The sequence below is a fragment of the Mercenaria mercenaria genome, chromosome 1, assembly GCF_021730395.1.
Source record: "Mercenaria mercenaria strain notata chromosome 1, MADL_Memer_1, whole genome shotgun sequence".
NCBI classification, from domain to species: domain Eukaryota; kingdom Metazoa; phylum Mollusca; class Bivalvia; order Venerida; family Veneridae; genus Mercenaria; species Mercenaria mercenaria.
This window is the reverse complement of record NC_069361.1, coordinates 103607399-103632135: the sequence shown is the minus strand read 5'-3', so window position 1 is coordinate 103632135 and position 24737 is coordinate 103607399. Positions and strand designations below refer to the sequence as shown.

General features: G+C 36.5%; 1 protein-coding gene across 1 annotated transcript in view; it reads right to left on the bottom strand.

Annotated features, from left to right (window-relative positions):
• Positions 1-9517: 9517 nt before the first annotated feature.
• The window catches only part of LOC123528127 (calcium-independent protein kinase C-like), a 63854-nt gene continuing 48634 nt past the window's right edge, over positions 9518-24737 (bottom strand). Inside the window, exon 15 of the mRNA XM_045307879.2 lies at positions 9518-23843. Coding sequence (XP_045163814.1) covers positions 23658-23843 — 186 coding nt within the window. The 3' untranslated portion in view covers positions 9518-23657. The remainder of the gene's footprint in view (positions 23844-24737) is intronic.

The window sequence follows — 24737 nt, the reverse complement described above, 5'->3', positions numbered from 1 at the left end:
GTTGATAGGGAGGTTGGTAATGACCAGCAGATGACCCCTATTGATTTTGAGGTCAGTATGTTAAAGGTCAAGGTCACAGTGACCCTGAACAGTAAAACGGTTTCCGGATGATAACTCAAGAACGCTTGGGTCTAGGATCATGAAAGTTGATAGGGAGGTTGGTAATGACCAGCAGATGTCCCCTATTGATTTTGAGGTCAGTATATTAAAGGTCAAGGTCACAGTGACCCTGAACAGTAAAACGGTTTCCGGATGATAACTCAAGAACACACGGGCCTAGGATCATGAAAGTTGATAGGGAGGTTGGTAATGACCAGCAGATGACCCCTATTGATTTTGAGGTCAGTATGTCAAAGGTCAAGGTCACAGTGACCAGGAACAGTAAAATGGTTTCCGGGCAATAACTCAAGAACGCTTGGGCCTAGTGTCAGGAAAATTGATAGTTAGGTTGGCCATGACCAGCAGATGACCCCTATTGATTTTGAGGTCATTAGGTCAAAGGTCAAGGTTACATTGACCAGGAACAGTTAAATGGTTTCTGATCTTCTTGTCTTCTTATACTTATATAGGGAAAAACTTTGAAAATCTTCTTGTCCAAACCACAAAGACTATGGCTCTGGTAATTTGTAATGTAGCATCATTTAGTGGTTCTCTACCAAGTTTGTTCAAGTTATCCCTCTCGGGTCCAATATGGCCCCGTCCCAGAGGTCATATGGTTCATATAGACTTATACAGGGAAAAACTTAGAATCTTCATGTCCATAACTTACATCATTTAAATTTGGACCACATGTATAGTTTTGAGTGGCAAGATGAACCTTGACATGAGTTGACCTTGATCTTGACCTAGTGACCTACTTTCACATTTCTGTACCTACAGCCTTCAAATTTGGATCACATGCATAGGTTTGTGTACTGAAAAAAACTTTGACCTTGTTATTGACCTAGTGACCTACTTTCACATTTTTGAAGGTACAGGCTTCAGATTTGGACCACATGCATAGTTTTTTGTTCCAAAATAAAATTTGACCTTGATTTTGACCTAGTGACATACTTTCACATTTCTCAAGCTACAGTCTTCAAATTTGAACCACAAGCATAGTTTTGTGTACTGAAATGGACTTTGCTCTTGAGATTGACCTAGTGACCTACTTTCACATTTCTGAAGGTACAGGCTTCAAATTTTGGACCACTTGCATAGTTTTGTGTTCCGAAATGGAATTTGACCTTTATTTTGACCTAGTGACCTACATTCACATTTCTCAAGCTAGAGCCTCCAAATTTGAAGCACACGCATAGTTCTGTCTACCGAAAATGAACTTTACCTTGAAATTGATCTAGTGACCTGCTTTCACATTTCTCAAGCCACCGCTTTCAATTTTGGACCACATACACATTGTTTTATACCTAAATGAAATTTGTCCTTGATTTTGACCTTGAGCTTGTCTTGAAATTTGGAACATTCAAAAATGGCTCAGTGGATGGCGCCAAGATCAATCTGTAATCTCTTGTTAGGTTAATAGGTTAAAGGTCAAGGTTAGATTAAACCAGAATGGTAGAACTTTTGTTTACAGTGAGCATATAATTTCTGTTCCTTGTGCAATAACTGAATGCATCAAGGGGGGCATTTCGTGTTCGACGAGCTCTTGTTAACTTAGCAATGTATTAAAGGTAGCCTTGATCTTATTTGTGTGGTCCTCTTCCAAAGTTGTTCAGATGGTTCCGCTTGGATGCACAAAGCCAAAAATAGAATCTTCAAATGGCATATTCTAACCTACCACTGATTTAGTAATCATTTCACAAAACTGTTCCTTGGGTGACCCTGGACCAAGATGGTTATTTTTAGGATTCATAAAAATCACTTGGTTGCCAGGGGGTATGGACACTTCAGACATCTTGTCAGAAACAGCTGGCCTAATTTTAAAATAAATTCAAAGAAATGGTCACAGGGTGAACACCAAGATTAATCAGATTATTCTGATTTGTCAAAAACATGTCTGCCAGAGGACATGGTCACTTACCCCAGTATGTACAAAGTGGAAATTTTAAAAATCTTCTTATCAGATACTCTTTGTCAGATATTAAAATAATTTTAGGGACTGTAGAGCTAAAAATAACCAAACCTTTTTCTCATCAACTGTTGAATGGACCTTCAGCAAACTTGATTTGTAGCATCCTTAAATAGACTTCTCTCAAGGTTGTTAAAATATACTTTGACTCTGAAACGTCTAGGTCACAGTAGATAATTGCTGGAGTTGGACAAAGCCAAGTAGCTCAGAGGTCTAGGTCACAGAAGATAATTGCAGGAGGTGGACAGAGCCAAGTAGCTCAAAGGTCTAGGTCACAGAAGATAATTGCTGGAGGTGGACAGAGCCAAGTAGCTCAAAGGTCTAGATCACAATAAATAATTGCTGGAGGTGGACAGAGCCAAGTAGCTCAAAAGTTTAGGTCACAATAGATAATTGCTGGAGATGGATAGAGCTAAGTAGCTCAAAGGTCTAAGTCACAATAGATAATTGCTGGAGGTGGACAGAGCCAAGTAGCTCAAAGGTATAATTGCAGGAGGCGGTGGAGCCAAGTAGCTCAGAGGTCTAGGTCACAGAAGATAATTGCTGGAGGTGGACAGAGCCATGTAGCACAGAAGTCTAAGTCACAGAAGATAATTGCTGGAGGTGGACAGAGCCAAGTAGCTAAAGGTCTAGGTCACAGAAGATAATTGCTGGAGGTGGACAGAGCCAAGTAGCTCAAAGGTCTAGGTCACAGAAGATAATTGCTGGAGGTGGACAGAGCCAAGTAGCTCAAAGGTCTAGGTCACAATAGATAATTGCTGGAGGTGGCCAGAGCCAAGTACATGTAGCTCAAAGGTCTAGATCACAATAAATAATTGCTGGAGGCGGACAGAGCCAAGTAGCTCAAAAGTTTAGGTCACAATAGAGAATTGCTGGAGGTGGATAGAGCTAAGTAGCTCAAAGGTCAAAGTCACAATAGATAATTGCTGGAGGTGGACAGAACCAAGTAGCTCAAAGGTATAATTGCAGGAGGCGGTGGAGCCAAGTAGCTCAGAGGTCTAGGTCGTAGAAGATAATTGCTGGAGTTGGACAGAGCCAAGTAGCTCAAAGGTCTAGGTCACAGAAGATAATTGGTGGAGGTGGACAGATCTAAGTAGCTCAAAGGTCAAGGTCACAGAAGATAATTGCTGGAGGTGGACAGAGCCAAGTAGCTCAAAGGTCTAGGTCACTAGATAATTGCTGGAGGTGGACAGAGCCAAGTAGCTCAGAGGTCTAGGTCACAGAAGATAATTGCTGGAGGTGGACAGAGCCAAGTAGCTCAAAGGTCTAGGTCACAGAAGAAAATTGCTGGAGGTGGATAGAGCCAAATAGCTCAGAGGTCTAAGTCACAGAAGATAATTGCTGGAGGTGGACAGAGCCAAGTAGCTCAAAGGTATAATTGCAGGAGGTGGACAGAGCCAAGTAGCTCAAAGGTCTAGGTAACAGAAGAAAATCGCTGGAGGTGGACAGAGCCAAGTAGCTCAAAGGTCTAGGTCACAGAAGATAATTGCTGGAGGTGGACAGAGCCAAGTAGCTCAAATGTCTAGGTCACAGAAGATAATTGCTGGAGGTGGACAGAGCCAAGTAGCTCAAAGGTCTAGGTCACAGAAGATAATTGCTGGAGGTGGACAGAGCCAAGTAGCTCAGAGGTCTAAGTCACAGAAGATAATTGCTGGAGGTGGACAGAGCCAAGTAGCTCAAATGTCTAGGTCACAGAAGATAATTGCTGGAGGTGGACAGAGCCAAGTAGCTCAGAAGTCTAAGTCACATAAGATAATTGCTGGAGGTGGACAGAGCCAAATAGCTCTAAGGTCTAGGTTACAGTTGATAATTGCTGGAGGTGGATAGAGCCCAGTAGCTCAAAGGTCTAGGTCACGGCAAATACTTGCCGATGGATAAAGCCCAGTAGCTCAAAGGTCCAGGTTACAGTAGACGATTGCTATAGGGGCATACAGCCCAGTAGCTCAAAGGTCTAGGTGACAGTAGATAATTGCTGGTGGATAGAGCCCAGTAATTCAAAGGTCTAGCTTTTACTGGATGATTGCTGGAGGGGCATACAACCCAGTAGCTCAAAGGTCTAGGTCACAGCAAATGCTGGTGTATAGAGCCCAGTAGCTCAAAGGTCTAGGTCTCAGTAGATGATTGCTGGAGTGGCATAGAGCCCAATAGCTCAAAGGTCTAGGTCTCAGTAGATAATTGCTGGATGGGCATAGAGCCCAGTAGCTTAAAGGTCTAGGTCTCAGTAGATAATTGCTGGAGGGGCAAATAGCCCATATGTTCAAAGGTCTAGGTCACAGTAGATGATTACTGGAGGTGGATAGAGCCCAGTAGCTCAAAGGTCTAGGTCACAGTAGATAATTGATGGAGGTGTATAGAAAACAGTAGCTCAAAGGTCTAGGTGACAGCAAATACTTGCTGGTGGACAGAGCCAAGTAGCTCAAAGGTCTAGGTCACAGTAGATAATTGCTGGATGGACATAGAGTCCAGTAGCTCAAAGGTTAAGGCCACAGCAGATAATTACTGGATGGGCATAGAGTGTATATGCTCAAAGAACTAGGTCACAGTAATTGCTGGAGGGGCATACAGCCCAGTAGCTCAAATGTCTAGGTCACAGTAGAGAATTGCTGGAGGGGTATAGAGCCCAGTAGCTCAAAGTCTAGGTCTCAGTAGATAATTGCTGGAGGGGCATAGAGCCCAGTAGCTCAAGGTCTAGGTCACAGTAGATAATTGCTGGATGGGCATAGAGCCCATATGCTCAAAAGTCTAGGTCACAATAGATAATTGCTGGAGGTGGATAGAGCCCAGTAGCTCATAGGTCTAGGTCACAGTAGATAATTGCTGGAGGTGGATAGAGCCCAGTAGCTCAATGGTCTAGGTCACAGTAGATAATTGCTGGAGGTGGATAGAGAACAGTAGCTCAAAGGTCTAGGTCACAGCAAATACTTGCTGGTGGACAGAGCCTAGTAGCTCAAAGGTCTAGGTCTCAGTAGATAAAATTGCTGGTGGTGGATAGAGAACAGTAGCGCAAAGGTCTAGGTCACAGCAAATACTTGCTGGTGGACAGAGCCAAGTAGCTCAAAGATCTAGGTCTCAGTAGATAATTGCTGGAGGTGGATAGAGAACAGTAGCTCAAAGGTCTAGGTCATAGCAAATACTTGCTGGTGGACAGAGCCAAATAGCTCAAAGATCTAGGTCTCAGTAGATAATTGCTGGAGGTGGATAGAGCCCAGTAGCTCAAAGGTCTAGGTAACAGTAGATAATTGCTGGATGGACAGAGCCAAGTAGCTCAAAGGTTAAGGTCACAGCAGATAATTATACCCCCACAAAACGAAGTTTTGGGGGTGTATATAGGAGTGAGCTTGGCGGTCGGTCGGTTGGTTTTCGGATGATAACTCATGAAAGGCTTGACCGATTTAAATAATTTTTGGTACACAGGTGTAACATCAGAAAATACAGGTACAGTTCGACTTTGAGATCATTAGGTCAAAGGTCAAGGTCACAGTGACCCTGAACAGTTAAATGGTTTCCAGATGATAACTTGAGAACATTTGGGCCTAGGATCATAAATTTTGTTACACAGGTGTAACATCATGAAATACAGGTCAAGTTCGACTTTGAGGTCAGTAGGTTAAAGGTCAAGGTCACAGTGACTCGGAATAGTTAAACGGTTTCCAGATGATAACTTGAGAACGCTTGGGTCTAGGATCTTAAATTTTTGTACACAGGTGTAACATAATTAAGTACCGGTCATGTTCGACTTTGAGATTAGTAGGTCAAAGGTCAAGGTCACAATAACACGAAACAGTTAAAACGGTTTCCGGATGATAACTTGAGAACGCTTGGGCCTAGGATCATGAAAATTTATAGTGAGGTTGGTTATGATCAGCAGATGACCCCTAATGATTTTGAGGTAGCAGGTCACAGGTCAAGGTCTTAAGAACACATAAACGGTTTTCGGAAAATAACTTCACTACGCTTGGGACTAGGATTGCGAAATTTAATAGGGAGGTTGGTCATGACCAGCAGATGACCCGTAATTATTTTGGGTTCCAAAGGTCAAAGGTCATTTAAACCTTTTCCGGACAATAACTTGAGAATGCTTGGGCCGAGGATCATGAAACTTCATAGGGAGGTTGATCATGACCAGCAGATGACCTCTATTGATTTTGAGGTCAGTAGATCAAAGGTCAAGCAAGTTCAGCTTTGACATTGGCTTAGTTCTGTGACAAGGCCATATTGTGGGGTATAATTCGTCACTCCTGTGACAACTCTAGTTGCTGGATGGGCATAGAGCATATATGCTCAAAGGACTTGGTCACAGTAATTGCTGGAGGGGCATACAGCCCAGTAGCTCAAAGGTCTAGGACACAGTAGATAATTGCTGGAGGGGTATAGAGCCCAGTAGCTAAAAGATGTAGGTCACAGCAGATAATTGCTAGAGTTGCATATAACTCAGTAGCTTAACGGTCTAATATAGGTCACAGCAGATAACTGCTGGAGGTGAATATAGCTCAGCAGCTGAAAGATACAAGTAAATGTTAACTCAAGACTTAATTTTTCTAACAACTTAAGAATGCTAAAACCTGTACAATCAAGACAGCAAATTGAGCAACACAGTCTGGCTTCTCAAGACAAGTGACAGTTTAAAACAAGAGGGCCAATATGGCCCTACATCGCTCACCTGTTATCATTGCACTTAAGGACAAGAAGGTCAAACAATGACCTAGTTTTTGAAAGCATGTGACCCAGTTTTGTACTTGACCTAGATATCATCAAGGTGAACATTCTCACCAATTTTCATGAAGATCTCATGAAAAATATGGCCTTCAGAGAGGTCACAAGGTTTTTCTATTTTTAGACCTACTGGCCTACTTTTTGACCACACGTGATCCACTTTCGCACTTGACCTAGATATCATCAAGATGAACATTGTCACCAATTTTCATGAAGATCCATGGTAAAATAGGGCCTCTAGAGAGGTCAAAAAGTTTTTCTATGTTTAGACCTAGTGACCTAGTTTTTGACCGCACTTGACCCAGTTTCAAGCTTGACCTAGATATCATCAAGATGAACATTCAGACCAACTTTCATACAGATCCCATGAAAAATATGGCCTCTACAGTGGTCACAAGGTTTTTCTATTATTTGACCTACTGACCTAGTTTTTGACCGCATATGACCCAGTTTCTAACCTGGCCTAGATATCATCAAGATAAACATTCTGACCAATTTTCATGCAGATCCCATGAAAATTATGGCCTCTACAAAGGTCACAAGGTTTTTCTATTATTTGACCTACTGACCTAGTTTTTGATCGCACATGACCTAGTTTCGAACTTGACCTAGATATCATCAAAATGAACATTCTGACCAATTTTCATGTAGATCCCATGAAAAATATGACCTCTAGAGAGGTGACAAGGTTTTTGTATTATTTGACCTAATGACCTATTTTTAGACTGCACGTAAACCAGTTTCAAATTTGACTTTGTGAACATTCTGACCAATTTTCATGAAGATACATTGAAAAATATGGCCTCTAGGAAGGTCACAAGGATTTTCTATTTTTAGACCTACTGACCTAGTTTTGGACCGCAGTTGATCAAGTTTCGAACCTGACCTAGGTATCATCAAGATAAACATTCTAACCAATTTTCATGCAGATCCCTTGAAAAATACGGCCTCACAGAGGTCACAAGGTTTTTCTATTATTTGACCTACTGACCTAGTTTTGGACTGGACGTGACCCAGTTTCGAACTTGACCTAGATATCATCAAGATGAACACTTTGATCAATTTTCATGAAGACCTTTTGAAAAATATGGCCTCTAGAGAGGTCACAAGGTTTTTCTATTATTTGACCTACTGACCTAGTTTTAGACCGGACTTGACCCAGTTTCGAACTTGACCTAGATATCATCAAGCTGAACATTCTGACCAATTTTCATGAAGATCTAGTGAAAAAAATGGCCTCTAGAGAGGTCACAAGGTTTTTCTATTTTTAGACCTTCTGACCTAGTTTTTGACCGCACGTGACCCAGTTTCGAACTTGACCTAGATATCATCAAGATGAACATTCTGACTAATTTTCATAAAGATCCCTTGAAAACTGTGTCCTCTAGAGTGGTCGCAAGCAAAAGTTTACGCACGGACGGACGACGGACGCTGCGCGATCACAAAAGCTCACCTTGTCACTTTGTGACATGTGAGCTAAAAAGTTGAAATTAAAGTCACTTTGGGATGTAAGCTGACTGGCTGCTAAAGGAAAGCGAATGCTTAATTAATACAGCTGTCCATTTTGGCAAGTTCAGCTGTATACATGAATCTTCAAACTTCATATAGCGAGGAGCGGAAATCATTTGAAGCCTTTCTCAAAGTTGAAATACCAATGTCACAGTGATTAGTTTTCCCAAAGCCTTTATGAAGCCCACAAGTAACAACTAACTTCATAAAGGCCCTGCAAACAACAGTTTTATTAGCATCATTATTCTTGTGCAAAACCTCCTGTCATAGCTACCTTGCAGCCTCTTTTTCAGCTAGCTAACAGACTCGGGTCATAGCTACCTCTTGGCCTCCTGCCACATCTACCTCACATTCTCCAAACACAGCTCATTCATAGTCTCCTGTCAAAGCTACCTCTCAGCGTCCTGTCATAGCTACCTCATATTCTTCCATCATAGCTACCTCACAGCCTCCTTACGTAACTACTCCACAGCCTCCTGTTGTAGCTACCTTTCAGCGTCCTGTCATAGATACCTCACAGCCTCCTGACATAACTACTCCTCAGCCTCCTGTTGTAGCTACAACATAGCCTCCTGTCATAGCTACCTCACATTCTCTTTACAGCTCATTCAGTCTCCTGTCAAAGCTACCTCATATTCATCTGTCATAGCTACCTCACAGCCTCCTGTCATATCTACCTCACATTCTCGTGACACAGCTCATTCAGTCCCTGTCAAGGCTATCTCTAAGCGTCCTGTCATAGCTACCTCACATTCTTCTGTCATAGCTATCTCACAGCCTCCTGTTGTATCTACCTCACAACCTCCTGTCATTGCTACATCACAGCCTCCTATCATAGCTACATCACAGTCACCTGACTTAACTATCTAACAGCCTTCTGTGATAGTATAGTCGCCTCACAGCCTCCTGTCATAGCTACCTTACAGCCTCCTGTCTTGGCAACCTCACAGCCTCCTGTCATGGTTATCTCATATTCTCCTGACATAGCTACCTCACAGTAGTAGTAGTAGTCCCCTCAGCCTCCCAACATAGCTACCCCATATTCTTCTGTCATAGCTATCTCACAACATCCTGTCATAGCTACCTCACAGTCTCCTGTCATAGCTGTTTCACAGCCTCCTATAAGAGCTATGTCACAGCAATTATGAACCATTAATATTATAAAGGCAAAAAGTATTTATCCCTTGGTATGATATAGAAAAGGTTTTACAAATACAACAACAGCAATTATGAAAACTGGTATTTATTTATTGCACGTACAATAGAACTGAATCATAAATCTGGCATTTTATCCTACACACAATGAATACAACTGGAAACAACTGCATACATCCCCTACACATACAATCTTGGTAAATAAACACTGATATACAAATTTCCATTCAGTCAGAATGACTATGTAAGAGATATCTATAATAACTGTATTGTGGACAAATGAACCAGTATTTTGATTCCAAGCTCACTTCATAATTTTCACTTAAATATTCAAATGATGAAAAAAATTTCCATTGATATATTAAGACTTTATACTGCCTAACTTAGCTTAAACCCACAAATGGGAGCATAAGCTATGTAAAAGAAATTCACTTCTAACTGCTGAATAAATAATTTCATTAACCTATTTTTTTATATTATATAACAAAGCAGGTAGATAATGTTATACATGCATTTATCTTTTATTATAGTTAATACATTTTTCTAAATGCTCTGGAGTCTGGAAGTATTGAAAGAAAATGGTAAAATAATATGTCAAGCCATTTTTTTTTGTCATTATAAATGTCACCAAATTTGGTAATAAGCAGCTCTGGGTGTAGAGTTCTATGGACACAACTTAAGTCACATGGCAACTTTTCTAGCTTTTGACAGAGGAGGCAGACACCAAGTACCCCGTCCAGGTACCAGTACCTGATTGGATAAAAGAGGATTTAACCAGAATATTTCAGTTTTAGATAAAGACTAAATCATGGAAGATAAAACAGTAACAAACATGATAATTCTGAATAAATAATTGCACTACAATGCTGTAGAATGTACACAAGCACTTGTAAAATTGTCTAAAACAAAAAATAAATGCAACATGTCATAATACAAGGAAAAAACTAAACATCATATCATAGAAATGGTTAATTGATTTTTAACAACTCTAGCATTATATATCAAGTTACCAAGATAGTACTATCAAAAAGTCTTAGAAATATTTGCAGATGAAAATTTTTAAACAATACATCTGGATTTTCTCGTATAAATTTCATTTACATAAAAGTTTTATACATCTATATTGTCACAATAAAATTATAACTATAACATCTTGCAAAACAACCATTTTCAGTAACTGTTTGATTCCAGCTTTTCCCTATCAAGGCTTCTCCTTGATTTCTCATTAACCCTTAGCCTGCTGGCAGCAAGTGATTCTGCCTTTGCGACCAGTGCAGACCTAGATCAGCCTGCACATCTGTGCAGTCTGATCATGGTCTGCACTGTTCGCTATTCAGTCAGTAAATTTTCAGTGAACACCCCTTCGAATAATAAATGGTATTGTCTAAACTGAATGATGGACCATTCCATTTGAGAAATTTAGCAGGGTAAGGGTTAAATATGAGACAATACTATTGATGTTATAATCATTCAAAAACACTATAAAGCTGGTAATAGTATCTTGATAAGTTTTGAATTTATTGTTAAAGAAAATAACAAGATGGGGTATTTTACATTGTAAATTTCATCTATTTTGTCACCAATGTTTTTTCTAAAAAATCAATTTTGACTTTATTTGTGAACAGATTGTTATAAAACTTTCACGATATCTAAGGTAGCATAAAAGCAATATGAGCCATGCCATGGGAAAACCAACATAGTGGCTTTGTGACCAGCATGGATCCAGACCAGCCTGTGCACCCGCGTGGAAGCGCAGGCTGGTCTGGATTCATGCTGGTCGCAAAGCCACTATGTTGGTTTTCTCATGGTGCGGCTCATATTTCCATGCAAAAATGTATAAAAAATATATAATATTTTTCTGAAGTTGTGATTTTGCCTAGTTTTTACAATGGGAAAAAACACATTTTTGGCCATAAAATTGATATTAATAGATACTTTAAAAATTCAATTTCCACCCTAACAAATCTTTATTATTTCAATTCTTTCATTATTATTTTAATGTAAACACTAAATTGCAAAGTAAACTATGAACTTCCTAAAAAATTAAATTTCATACAGACAGGAAGATCATTTTGTAACTATTCAACCACATATCAGTCCTTTTTTAAGCTTGTGTTTTGCCACTCTTCAAACAAAAACTACTGCAGTAATACACATTATCAAAGATAAGAACAATAATAATGTCAACCAAGCAATTTGGTTGTACAGAAAGCTGCAAAATTTTGGGATAAAATCCCTAATGTGTATAAATTTCTTGTAACGTGCTTTATTGTACAAGGACCAATAGAACTGAACATTTGACACACAGTCAAACGGAGCAGCAATAATCCTATTACTGTAACATCAAACATTTTTGCAATGCTAAAAGTTCTCTTCATTTGAAACTGGCTTTTGCTTGCATGGTACATTTGAAATATCTGGCCAACTTGTGAAATATATAGAGCTATATATAACGATAAAAACACACTTCACCAAGTATCAATTTTCGCAGAATTTAATTACTCCGATTTATAGCACATATAATAGCTGAGAAAATCTGCCATGTCATTCTAAAATGAGAATGAAATTTGTATAGTTGCAAGAAGCATTACAAAGCATATTTCGTTTGTATCATACATCAAACAGTTTTAGATCTGCTGTATAATGCGCAATACCTCTGAGGCCAATAGCAGAACTGAATTTTTTATTTCTTCATTTGCATTATTGCAATATTATAACGTAAGCTGAAATTATGCACTAGCAAGTGGATTTATTGACTATCACACATTAAATACTGTCTCTCATATCAAATACTTGAAAACAAGATTGTCACAAGGAACAGACTATAGTATGTATTATAATGCCATCTGAACAATAACAACACAATCATGAAGTATAAGACCTATAACACCCTTAACATACATCAATAATTTCTGGGTACAATATCTGCACTTACAGTGCAATATTTCCATTCTGTGCAATATCGGTATTTTCCACTAGATATCAGCACATCACATGTATTATTAGCCCATGCTATATTAGCTGATGTTGTACAATACCTGTTTAATCTGCTAGATATAAGCCCCTCACAGGTAATACCAGCACATTATGTTAAGAGATCTATAACATCATTCCATTATTATCAAAGCATTTAAGACTTGATATCAATACACTCGAGTATGAAATCAGTTTATGCTGGAGGATATCAATATGTTCTGTAAAAGAAAAATATTGTATCAACTGACAGTTTCAATTTATCATATACCTATATAAATTCTGTTAAAAAAATCTGCTTGTATTTCACAAGTAAATATGAACAGGCAGAAAAAAAATTCCATATTGTACCTTTTAAATTCTATATTGTACCTTCCATATTGTATGCTGCCGGACTACTTTCATTAATATGCATGACCTGACACAGTTCTATAAATAGCGCACATAAAAACTTCACTTAGTTCCATTTTAATATTGATAAACATTGAAGATTTCGTTCAATAACAAAACAACAAACAAAAAGGTAGAGGTATATAATAAATGGGTCATTATAACAGCAGCTAGATCTAGGATTTTGTATTCAGCTCTCGTGGATTTTGCAAGGTTGGATCACACTTGGCGCTTGTGCGCCTCGTGAGATCCGATCTGGCAAAAATCCACTTCAGCCAAATACAGCATCCCAGATCGAGCTACTGTTATAATAACCCTATTATATCAATGTGATATCATTTGTATCTTTGTGATATCAGCTTTTATTATATACCTATATAAATTCTGTAAAAAAATTGGCTTGTATTTCACAAGTAAATATGAACAGGCAGAAAAATATTCCGTATTGTACCTTTTGAATTCTATATTGTACCTTTCGTATTGTATGCTGCCGGACTACTTTCATTAATATGCATGACCTGACACAGATCTATAAATAGCGCACATAAAAAATTCACCGACAAACATTGAAGATTTCGTTCAATAACAAAACAACAAACAAAAAGGTAGAGGTATATAATAAAAGGGTCATTATAACAGTAGCTAGATTTGGGATTTTGTATTCAGCTCGAGTGGATTTTGCAAGGTCGGATCACACTCGGCGCTTGCACGCCTCGTGAGATACAATCCGGCAAAAATCCACTCGAGCCGAATACAGCATCCTAGATTGAGCTACTGTTATAATAACCCTATTATATCAATGATTAAGTGTTTCTTTTGCTGTATTTAGCTTCTCTTAATAAGTCTATATTAGAATATATTTGCTGACATCTATTACAAGTTAATTTTGCAAAGCCAAAACAGGACTATATTCAAAACTTTAATTGGGTAATGTAGTAGAATATTCACAATATGTGCCAATCTGTGAGACCTATCAGGCCACTTATAATGAACACACTTTTGCAAGTATTTGTTTCTGAGAATGCAGTAAGTAAGTAAATTTAGTGAAAATAAATCCCTCACAATAATTTCGGATTTTATACCAACTTCAGGCTATTAAAACAAAACAAACAGCATTAAACAGCCGAATTTGGCCACAAATATGGATAATTATGTAAGAAATTTGAGCCATGTGTAATCAAAACACAATGAGACAATACGTTTCAAGAAGTTTAAGTAAATTAACTTTTTAATCAACTTAAAAATGTTAACAAATGCTAGTATTAGTTTTTTAATAATTCTGGTTATTACAAATGTATTTTCAGGAAAATTGCTATGAAAACAGTTAAATGTAAAGAAAAATAAAACCAAAAATGGACTTTAACATAAATTATAAAAACAAACAGCTGCCTAAACTAAAATTAAAATACTTTCTTCAACAAAACATAGGCACAGAAGGTCTTGGACTGCTAATTTAGATTGTAACAGGTCCAAACTGACCAAAATACATAGAGTTAACAAAATAAAAAGAACTGATACATAATTTTGATCCAGTCATTACATTTATATGAAAACAAAGTATTAAAAACAAAGAAAAAAGAATGACTTGGCAGTTGTTTATGTCCCTTTATAAGTGAAATCTACCATAGCTGTGATCATTCCTTTTCTTTATATAGCTGGAATATATAGCTTTCGGTGAGCTTCACCAGTTATGATAAAGTTAAAATAAATTCAAAGTGAAACTAGAAGAAGCTTTGTAGAAAACCGTATGTCTCCCCTAATGCATAGTCGTATAGGCATGAAGTCAATAGGGGACACTTGAACTAAGTTGAAGCGAAAGTCAGAGAGACACTGATGGTTGGCTGCTATGGGGATCATCTACTTGGCATGTCAAATATCCCACTTAGTTTCAACATTCTGGGCCTAGTAGTTCTCAAGTTATGAATTGGAAATGCTTTTCCATGTCCACGCCCCTGTGACCTTGACCTTTGATCAAATGACCCCAAAAGGGGTCATCTACTCTGCATGTCCAATCACCCTAATAATTTTCAACATTCTGGGTCAAGTGGTTCTCAAGTTATTGATTGGAAAGAGTTTTCTATGTTCAGCCCCCTGTGACCTTGACCTTTAATGGAGTGACCCCAAAAACCATAGGGGTCATCTACTCTGTAAGTCCTATCACCCTATGAAGTTTGAAGGTTCTAGGTCAAATGGTTCTTAAGTAATTTACCGGAAATGGATTTACATTATCTGTCCGCTGTTACCTTGATCTTTATAGAGTGACCAAAAAATCGATAGGGGTCATCTTCTCTGCATGTCCAATCATCCTATGAAGTTTCAACATTCTGGGTCAAGTGGTTCTCAAGTAACTGACTGGAAATGGTTTTCCATGTTCAGGCCCCTGTGACCTTGACCTTTAATAGAGTGACCCCAAAATCAGTAGGGGTCATCTACACTGCATGTCCAATCATCCTATGAAGTTTCAAAATTCTGGGTCAAGTGGTTCTCAAGTTACTGACCAGAAATGGTTTTCCATGTTCAGGCCCCTGTGACCTTGACCTTTAATAGAGTGACCCCAAAATCAATAGGGGTCATCTACACTGCATGTCCAATCATCCTATGAAGTTTCATCATTCTGGGTCAAGAGGTTCCCAAGTTACTGATCAGAAATGGTCATCCATCCATGTTCAGGCCCCTGTGACCTTGACCTTTAACAGAGTGACCCCAAAATCAATAGGGGTCATCTACACTGCATGACCTATCATCATATGAAGTTTCAAAATTCTGGGTCAAGTGGTTCTCAAGTTATTGATCAGAAATGGTTTTCCGTGTCCAGGCCCTGTGACCCTGACCTTTAACAGAGTGACCCCAAAATCAATAGGGGTCATCTACTCCGCATGACCAATCATCCTATGAAGTTTTAACATTCTGGGTCAAGTGGTTCTCATGTTATTGATCAGAAATGGTTTTCCATGTTCAGGCCCCTGTGACCTTGACCTTTAACAGAGTGTCCCCAAAATCAATAGGGGTCATCTACTCTGCATGACTAATCATCCTATGAAGTTTCAACATTCTGGGTCAAGTGGTTCTCAAGTTATTGATCGGAAATGGTTTTCCATGTCTGGGCCCCTGCGAACCTGACCTTTAACAGAGTGACCCCAAAATCAATAGGGGTCATCTACTCTGCATGTCCAATCATCCTATGAAGTTTCAACATTCTGGGTCAAGTGGTTCTCAAGTTATTGGTCGGAAATGGTTTTCCATGTTCAGGCCCCTGTGACCTTGACCTTTGATGGAGTGACCCCAAAAACAATAGGGGTCATCTACTCCATAAGCCCTGCCAACCTATGAAGTTTGAAGGTTCTAGGTCAAATGGTTCTCTAGTTATTGATCATAAATGAAGTGTGATGGACAGAAGGATTGACAGACGGACAGGGCAAAAACAATATGTCTCCCCCAGTTGGGAGAGACATAATGAACCAAATGGCAAGATAGACAGATTCGCCCACTTCAAATGAACAAAACTTAATCAGAACAGGATTATCTGAGAATACATCTTTGGGTTTCCTAAAATCAAGATGAGAAAAATGCTTTAGAATCTGTTTTTTGTTTTTGTTGTTGAGATTCTTACTTTTTATGTCCAATCATGATAAACTGCAAATAAATATTCATCATGCAGACTGAACACTTCCAAAAATACCATGAAATGAAAACTTTATCAATGACTCAAACTTGACCGATTATGCAATAACTTTATTATGAAAGGATCAACCTTCAAGATTCTAATTGCACATTTACAGCTTAAAAATGATTATAAGCAAAAATATAAAACAACTGAGAATTTTCAGTCTCCATATTTGAATTGAAGATAAAGCATTACATTATTTCTTTAAAATGCAATTAAATGAGAAATAACAACCTTTAAATTGAAGTTATTAGCAATTGCTACAAAGATGCAGAATGCTACTGACATATCTAGGTTGGATACTGTCTTCTCAACAGTTATTCACCTGTCTAATTTCCCTGATAAAACTGGTCACAGTTTAACAATGCAACTTCAAATATCAATTTAAGCATAGCAATTCTTAAGCAGTATTTTTTTTCTTTAAAGCATTATCAATGATAATCAGCATAATATTTGTCAGAATATCAACTGTTATAGGTCTTTATAATATGATTAAATAGAACTATGCAACAAACTATTATATTTCATACTAAAACTCATGAAGACACTGAAGTATTTCTATTATAAGATATTGTTACGAAGCAAAAATATACAAAACATGTGTTCTACATGTATTTCTTTCCAAGAAGCAAAATATATTCAATACAGATTTCCAAAATTATCATTATAAACATTTTTGGTGAATAAAATAACCATTCTAAACCCAGCATGTCTTTGTGAAACAACGCTTTCATATTTACATGACTGGAAAGTAAACATTAAAACAAGAGCTCCGCCAAGTGGGCAAATATACGCCCGAAGGGTTACATCAGAAGATGGGAGCAAAATTTAAAGGACTTGACTGTTGAAGCCCACAGGACAGGAAAAACAAAGGGAAGAAATTCCAAAAAAAAATTCTAAGTCAACAAAAATGTTGTGAACATTTGTGCCAAGTTTCTTTGAAATCCTTCAAGCAGTTCAAGAGTTACAGAGCAGACACAAAACAAACTCATATGACCTTTGACTCCTAAATGTGACCTTGACCTTGAAGGGAGCCATCTGAAACATGTGCTTTGCAAGTCGTCTCGATGTGGTGAACATTAGTGCCAAGTTTCTTTGAAATCCTTCAAGCAGTTCAAGAGTTACAGTGTGGACACGAAACAAACTGATATGACCTTTGACCCCTAAGTGTGACCTTGACCTTACCCTTAAAGCGAGCCATCCAAAACATGTGCTCTGCATGTCGTCTTAATGTGGTGAACATTTGTGTAAGTTTCTTCCAAATCCTTCAAGGGGTTCAAGAGTTACAGAGCGGACAGATGAACGGACACCGGTGGTATCATTAAACATCCCTTCGAGCGTATAAAAAATGAGACAGACTTTAGTCAAACTGCAAAAAATAGTACAAACAATATAAAAATTAACAAATAAATGTTCAACAGCCATGGTTATTTTTGAAACAAAATAAACAAATTATAATAATAAAGCAAAATATATACCTTTATCTGAAAAAATACACTTGATTTTTGTTGTAATATTTTTTTATCAACTAATCATTGGGTGATATACTGATATTTCCAAATAGTAAATATATCCTATACTAACTGTAATTAAGAGCACGAAATTCTGAGCACTCAACAATAATTCTTTCATGCATTCCTGTATAGGGTAATAACTGTAAAATGTCTACACCGGATAAAAAAAACCTACGCCAGATCTATGTCAGATATATATATCTACCCAAGAACAATAATATGGGTATCTATAGTGATATATGGCTTATATCTACATCATGGCATTCTTGATTATATAACAAAAATAAATCATACATGACTAGAATTAATCAGATCAACACAAGAAATAATATATATCCATCAAGTTTTCAAAATAAACTATAAAATGCATATATATGTAACATAAAAAACAAACAGCCCATTTGAAAAAGCATCTACAAAAGGTAAAGGTTTTTGCTTTTCAATAAGCATAAACAACAGGTAAGGCATACTGAATGTACACACACATATATAGTGAAGACATTTATAGTCACTACCCTCAGGTAATTAATAGTTTCTTATAATTATAAAGGATACTGAATGAGGTGGATATATGGGTGCACACCAGCAAATTTGTGGTTAAATAAAATCATACCTTTGTAAATAGAAGGCATTTACTTCATATCTAATGACAACTCTGTTTGGCCATTTTGTGAAATAATGGAGGACAGCCAGTATCAAATTCTAAGTTGCCACAAGACAAGTTTAGTCTACCTAGGTAACATCATAAAGTGCACCCTGTCTGGTAAGTGAAGTAGAACCAAACTTTGATTTGTTATTTTTTCAACAGAATTTCAGATGTGTAATGGCTGCTAGTTAACCTAGCGAGTGATCCTTGGCTTTGTATCATTGCTGTCTTGCTTGAAGCAAGTTACTGACAACTTCCTTACATTGACTGAGAAGTGGAGGAAAGACTTCAGTTGTACTTTGTCCTTTGTCAAATTATCATGGAAAGAATATGACTTGCCTGAGGTCAAACTTGCTACCTTACCATTCAAAATATTTCATTCTACCTGCTGAACTAAGAACAAATTCTAAGGAAGGTTTTTTAACACAGAAAGCTTAAATATGAGACTTGTGTTCCCACATACATTTATAGCTACAGTTCAGGCCACTTCAAACCAACTGTGTATTTTATATACATGTATGTACATTCAGTAGAAATTATTTTTGCAAGAGCCTTAGTTCAAACCCATATCAGAATGGCAAAAGCACCTAGCAACAACAAATCCGAGCACTCTAGCAATTGTGTTACTATCACAATTCCAGAACAGGTTGTTGTAATAAAGCTGTTAAATGTGATGTCATTCTATTACATCACAATGGTTGTATATCAACAACAACACTGACTAAAAGCATATGAGAGATTTTTAACTGCTGCCACACTGCAAAAAATTATCTAATTTAAAAAATTTAGAAACTAAACAAAAAACAGGATATATTACAAAAGCTGTATTTCCTAGAAGGCTGTAATATGTAAGGATAATGATAATAATCATTTTATGGAATGTTTTTCTTCTGAATGAAATAAAAAAAAAAAAGGAAGAAAATATGATAAAATCTGTGCAACATTTCATACTGAAAAGTCAGTTATTAAGGAAAAAACCCTAGATAGCAACTCTTCCTTGAGACACAAATTTATTTAGGGTATAATGGAGGTGAATGACTATATGTATTCTTTTAGTATCATTACATCTACCAGTTTAAGGTATAAAAGATCAGACTTTTTAAATCAAAGAAGTTATTTTTATATATTTTTTTTTTACTTTTCCAGTAAACCTTGTCTACAAAATTGACTGTCGACACCATTTTAAGAATGGAACAAACGGTTTTCTTTATAAGATTTGCAATATTTACCAGACACATACGGACGTATATTCTTCAGTACACATATACCTAGCATCATTTACCCTTCTGAAACATATCTTCACACTACATTGCATTGTTGTTTTGACAAGGAAATACACACAAAACACACTTAATAAATATACACATAAACAATGTAAACTGCCATCATTTGCTATCAAATTTCTTTTATATGACTAACATGATTTAGCAAATTTAAATAACAGGAAAATATTCTAGATATTAAAATTTATTTTATAAATATCAGCCAATCCAAAATGAAACAAATATTACAAGTCGACCAAAACAAAAAAAATTATAAAGAACACAAAAACATACCTAACATGTATTAAACTGTACTAAAACGTTCATTTGACAAGGAATGACCCTGCAAGACATATTGGTATTAACTCTTTTCCTAGTTAGAATTTATCTAGTAAAGAATTTTATATCTCAAACAACACCCTGTATCACTACAAAAAACTGCTGACTAAACAGCCACAGCTTGATCTGTATTACTTTTGTTTAATTTTCTACTGTTTTCTGTATTCCAGTAAAATTCATCCATATTTACAGTCAAGAGATTTAGACAGAAGACATAATACTGCCAAATTTTCAATTTGCCAGGAATGTGCTACAGAGCTAATTGTCGATACGAGAGACACATTCATGCAAAGTTTCATAAAGATATCTGTTCTAATTTAATAATGATATAGCAAAATGAAATCTGAACCATTTTAAAGTCGAATTTCAGACTTAAAATATTGTTTTTATAATAGATAAAATTTAAAAGTCCTATTTTCCCTTCTTGCATTTTCTTTATAAAAATGTATTTATTCATTTAACAATTACTTATTAACCTTTAGCCTGCAAGTAAATTTTCAGTGAATGCCCCTTTGAATAATAAATGGTGCTGCCCAAATTGAATGATGGGCCAGTCCGTAAGAGAAATTTAGCAGGGTAAGGGTTAACTTTATGTCCTAACATCCTCTCAAATTGCTGCAATCATACAACATTGTTCAGTATCATTCTGTCTTAAATACTTAAACGAGAACATGTACACCATGTTATACATGAGGATCAGTAAAGGCCCAATAAAGTATAAATCTAACTGCAACAGCTAAACTTATTTCCCTGTATATATTTTGTAACAGTTCTACCCATTTTTAAAAGATATATGTATTAGCTTGATTGTGCCTCTTTTAAAAAGAAAATGACCTCCTTGTGGACTTTGGTACTACCCACTAAACTAGTGGTTAGTGCCAGGACCCCTGAAACCAAGGTCAGCTAAAAGCAGTCTAGTTGTCTTCTTTATGAAATATTTTTTGGCATGTCGGTCTCCTTTTAATAAATCATACAAAATACAGCCTGAAGAAGCACTAGGGCTTGTAGTAACTCAACTGGCTTTTTGGCAGGCATGACAACACCTTTACCATTCTAACCAGTGATCATGGGGTTCAAATATGGATGCAAAGAAAACTGCACTACCAGGTTGCATGGACAGTCAGCAAGTCTGTCACATGTGCTAACAAATAGTTTATTATCCCCATCCCCATCCCTACCTAATACACTTGACAGTCAGCATAGTCATTTGTCATACATGCTTCACTGAGCTGTCCTGATCTTGCATCATGTTCTCAAGACATTTTTGATCTTAGATGATTTTGAAAATGAAACTTATATATCTAAACTGCATGTTTAAAATAAAATGTTAAATTAATGATTATTTTCAATTTTCCACTGAAATTTAATCTTAAAGTTCATGTATATTTCGATATAAAAATTTCAATCTCGAATTCAGTAAAGACCAAAAATGTTTTGTAAACATCGGACCAAGTTATAAAACTACATATTCAACACTTCAACCCTTACCCTGCTGAATTTCTATTTTGAACTTGTCCATCTTTCAATTTGGACAGTACCATTAACTGTGCTTACCAAAAAGAGACTGAATGAATGGCAAACAGTGCAGATCATAATCAGACTGCATGGATATGCAGGCTGATCATGACCTACACTGGTCACAAAGGCAGTCTAATCAATCATGTCAAGCATGATAAGGGTTAAAATCTTTACATGCTATTGCTATTTTCCAAGCACAGTATCTGTAGAAGTTTGATGTTTTAATAATCTTGACTAGATTAACACCTGATTTATTCATATAAAAGACGTAATATTTAAAATAACATTTTTGTTTGCAATTTAATAACCATTTACATTAACTCTATATTATCTGTTATTATGCTACATGGACTATATAGCTGTTATTCTATTAAAATCAATGAAGTTACTATAAGTTAACATCAAATATATTTCATAAGCCATCTTATTGTAACGTCTAAAAGCCCTGTTTGAGAAATGCATTAAAAACTGACGTATTTTCAGTATAACAGAACTACTTGATTTTCTTTCTACATGTAGCCATTTATGGAAGATTTATATACAACCAAGCAATCACTTCAGTCTAGGCATACACACTGGCTCATAGAGAACAAATACATAAAAATGACCAGACCTAAAATAATGTAAAATGTCACATGTATCAATTGAAATAACATGATCTATGAATAGTAACAACAATTTCATGTCAAGTTTCTATACATGCATGAAATGTACAACTTGTAAACATTTAAAATTATTTCTTTAAAAAATATGAACGACAATTAATGATAAAACGATGCAAACTAGTAAGCTTTAGTCTGCTCAAGACTTCTTATTTTTTCTTTATGTCATGCTATAAATAGATTCAGTTGGTACCTCATGCTATAAATAGATTCATTTGCTACATCATGCTATAAATAGGTTCAGTTGGTACCTCATGCTATAAATAGATTCAATTGGTACCTCATGCTATAAATAGATTCAGTTGGTACCTTGTGCTATAAATAGATTCAATTGGTACGTCATGCTATAAACTGATTCAATATTTTCTTCATGCTATATATACTTTCAGCAATTATTTCACTCTATAGTTTCAATTCAATCTGCAAAATTACAGATAATAAACTAAAAACTTTTTTTCAGTTATTCCATAGCTGGTGTAGCAAAATAAAAACACGACACTATGTCACTTTTTTTAACATAAAAGTTTCACCATAAATGTCAGTCATAGTGTAATGGCAAAACTTCAGCTGTGTAAATAAGTATCAATGGACACTTTCGATTAAGAAAGAGAAAATATGGTAAGAAGTCATGAACAGACAATAATGACCTATATTTTTTCAACATTGTAAGCTAGTGAAGTCTTAGACCTCAGAGTTGTACAAATTTTTCAGTTTCATACACTAATTCCAACTGAAATTTTACAAAAATTGCCCATGCTTAACTACTGGCTGAAAAGAACTTTTATTGCAAAGATAAAATTACTGACCTGTAACGTTCAACTCTAAGGTCCAAGGATGACCCCATTAAACTTACGATGTAGAAATATAGATGTCATGCTACATGAATCTTTCTTCCTTTCGTAAAACATTTTCCAAGATCATCATATAATATATAAAACTCAGTTTCACGTTGCTCCATCCATGTTCCTTAGATGATGAAATATAATTGAAAGACTGTATCTAAACACGTATTTTCAAGAATATCCTCCAAAATAAAAACAATCTGGAATTCCGCAACTACACAACAGTTCTTCTACTTTTGGGGGTATTCTTTGTTTGTTGTTTTTTTTCCCTCTCCTCTGGTGATTATAAACATTTACAAAAAACATGACACAATACACATGATGAAATAAACTATGAAAACTTGAAGCTGTTTTAAAAAAATTTTAATTTGCAGACAGGGGATTTTAAAATTACGGTGTTCATCATTGATACGAGACTCCGGACGCTCCGCCGCTTTGGTCAAGCTTGCCGTAGTCTGGATTAATGAATGAGAAACCTCGGAACTCTTCTTGGTTGATTGCCTTTACAACTGTTATATCGATAGGAGTTAATGTTGGCTCTTCAGTTGTGAAATCTTTGTCAAAATTGTTGGCATCTGTCTTTGATTTCTGCAATACAATGATAATGATACAGTGTGTATAATGTCCCATATTTGGAGAAATTACATTTCACAATCAACGGCCTGAAGGGCCTGAGAGTCGGCTAATGATTGATGTACTGGTAGTATAGTCTACTAGTTTCAGTTTGGTTTTAGTTTTTTTCCCCAACTGAACAGAGATTTTGTTACAATAGATGAAATGGACATTCAATCGATGCCTAGTAAAACTTTGACTGACATTATACAAGTATTTAAACCCAATATATTTCTCTAAAATTGAAGAGTGGTTCGCAAAAATAAAAATGTTGAAAGTAAAAACTACAATTTGACAGGTGACACTAAGATACTGTCCATGACTATAAATATTTTTCCAGTAAACATTTGCGTCCGGCATTACCAAAACAGGCAATTATCGGCTGGTATATATTCGCACATGATAAAATTTGAATATGAAAATCTATATATTGAAATTTTATAGCGCGGACTGCCACATACAATTTGTACTGGATGGACGAAAGAACTGTTCAGATATTTTACAGATAAGGGGCCTGGCAATAACCGTGTCACACGCTAGGTATTGTTCAATCATATTATAAGGGATGTGAATTTAAAGTATACTTACTTTTGCATTTAAAGATATGTAAATGTTGCTGAGTGTCAATATATAGTGTCATGAATGTTTACACTGACAGGAAAATTGCGCATTCGAAACTAAGAGAAGTTACTCGGACTAGCTACCAATTTCGGAAAAGATAACCAATATTAATAAATGCAGTTCTTTTTTAGTTAAAACCATCATTTATTCTATTTCAGACCTGTTAACCCCTTCAAAACCATGTCAGTTGTCCCCAAGTCTATGTACTTTCAATTATACGTTTTGATTCATGTTTGAGCCATTTTTATG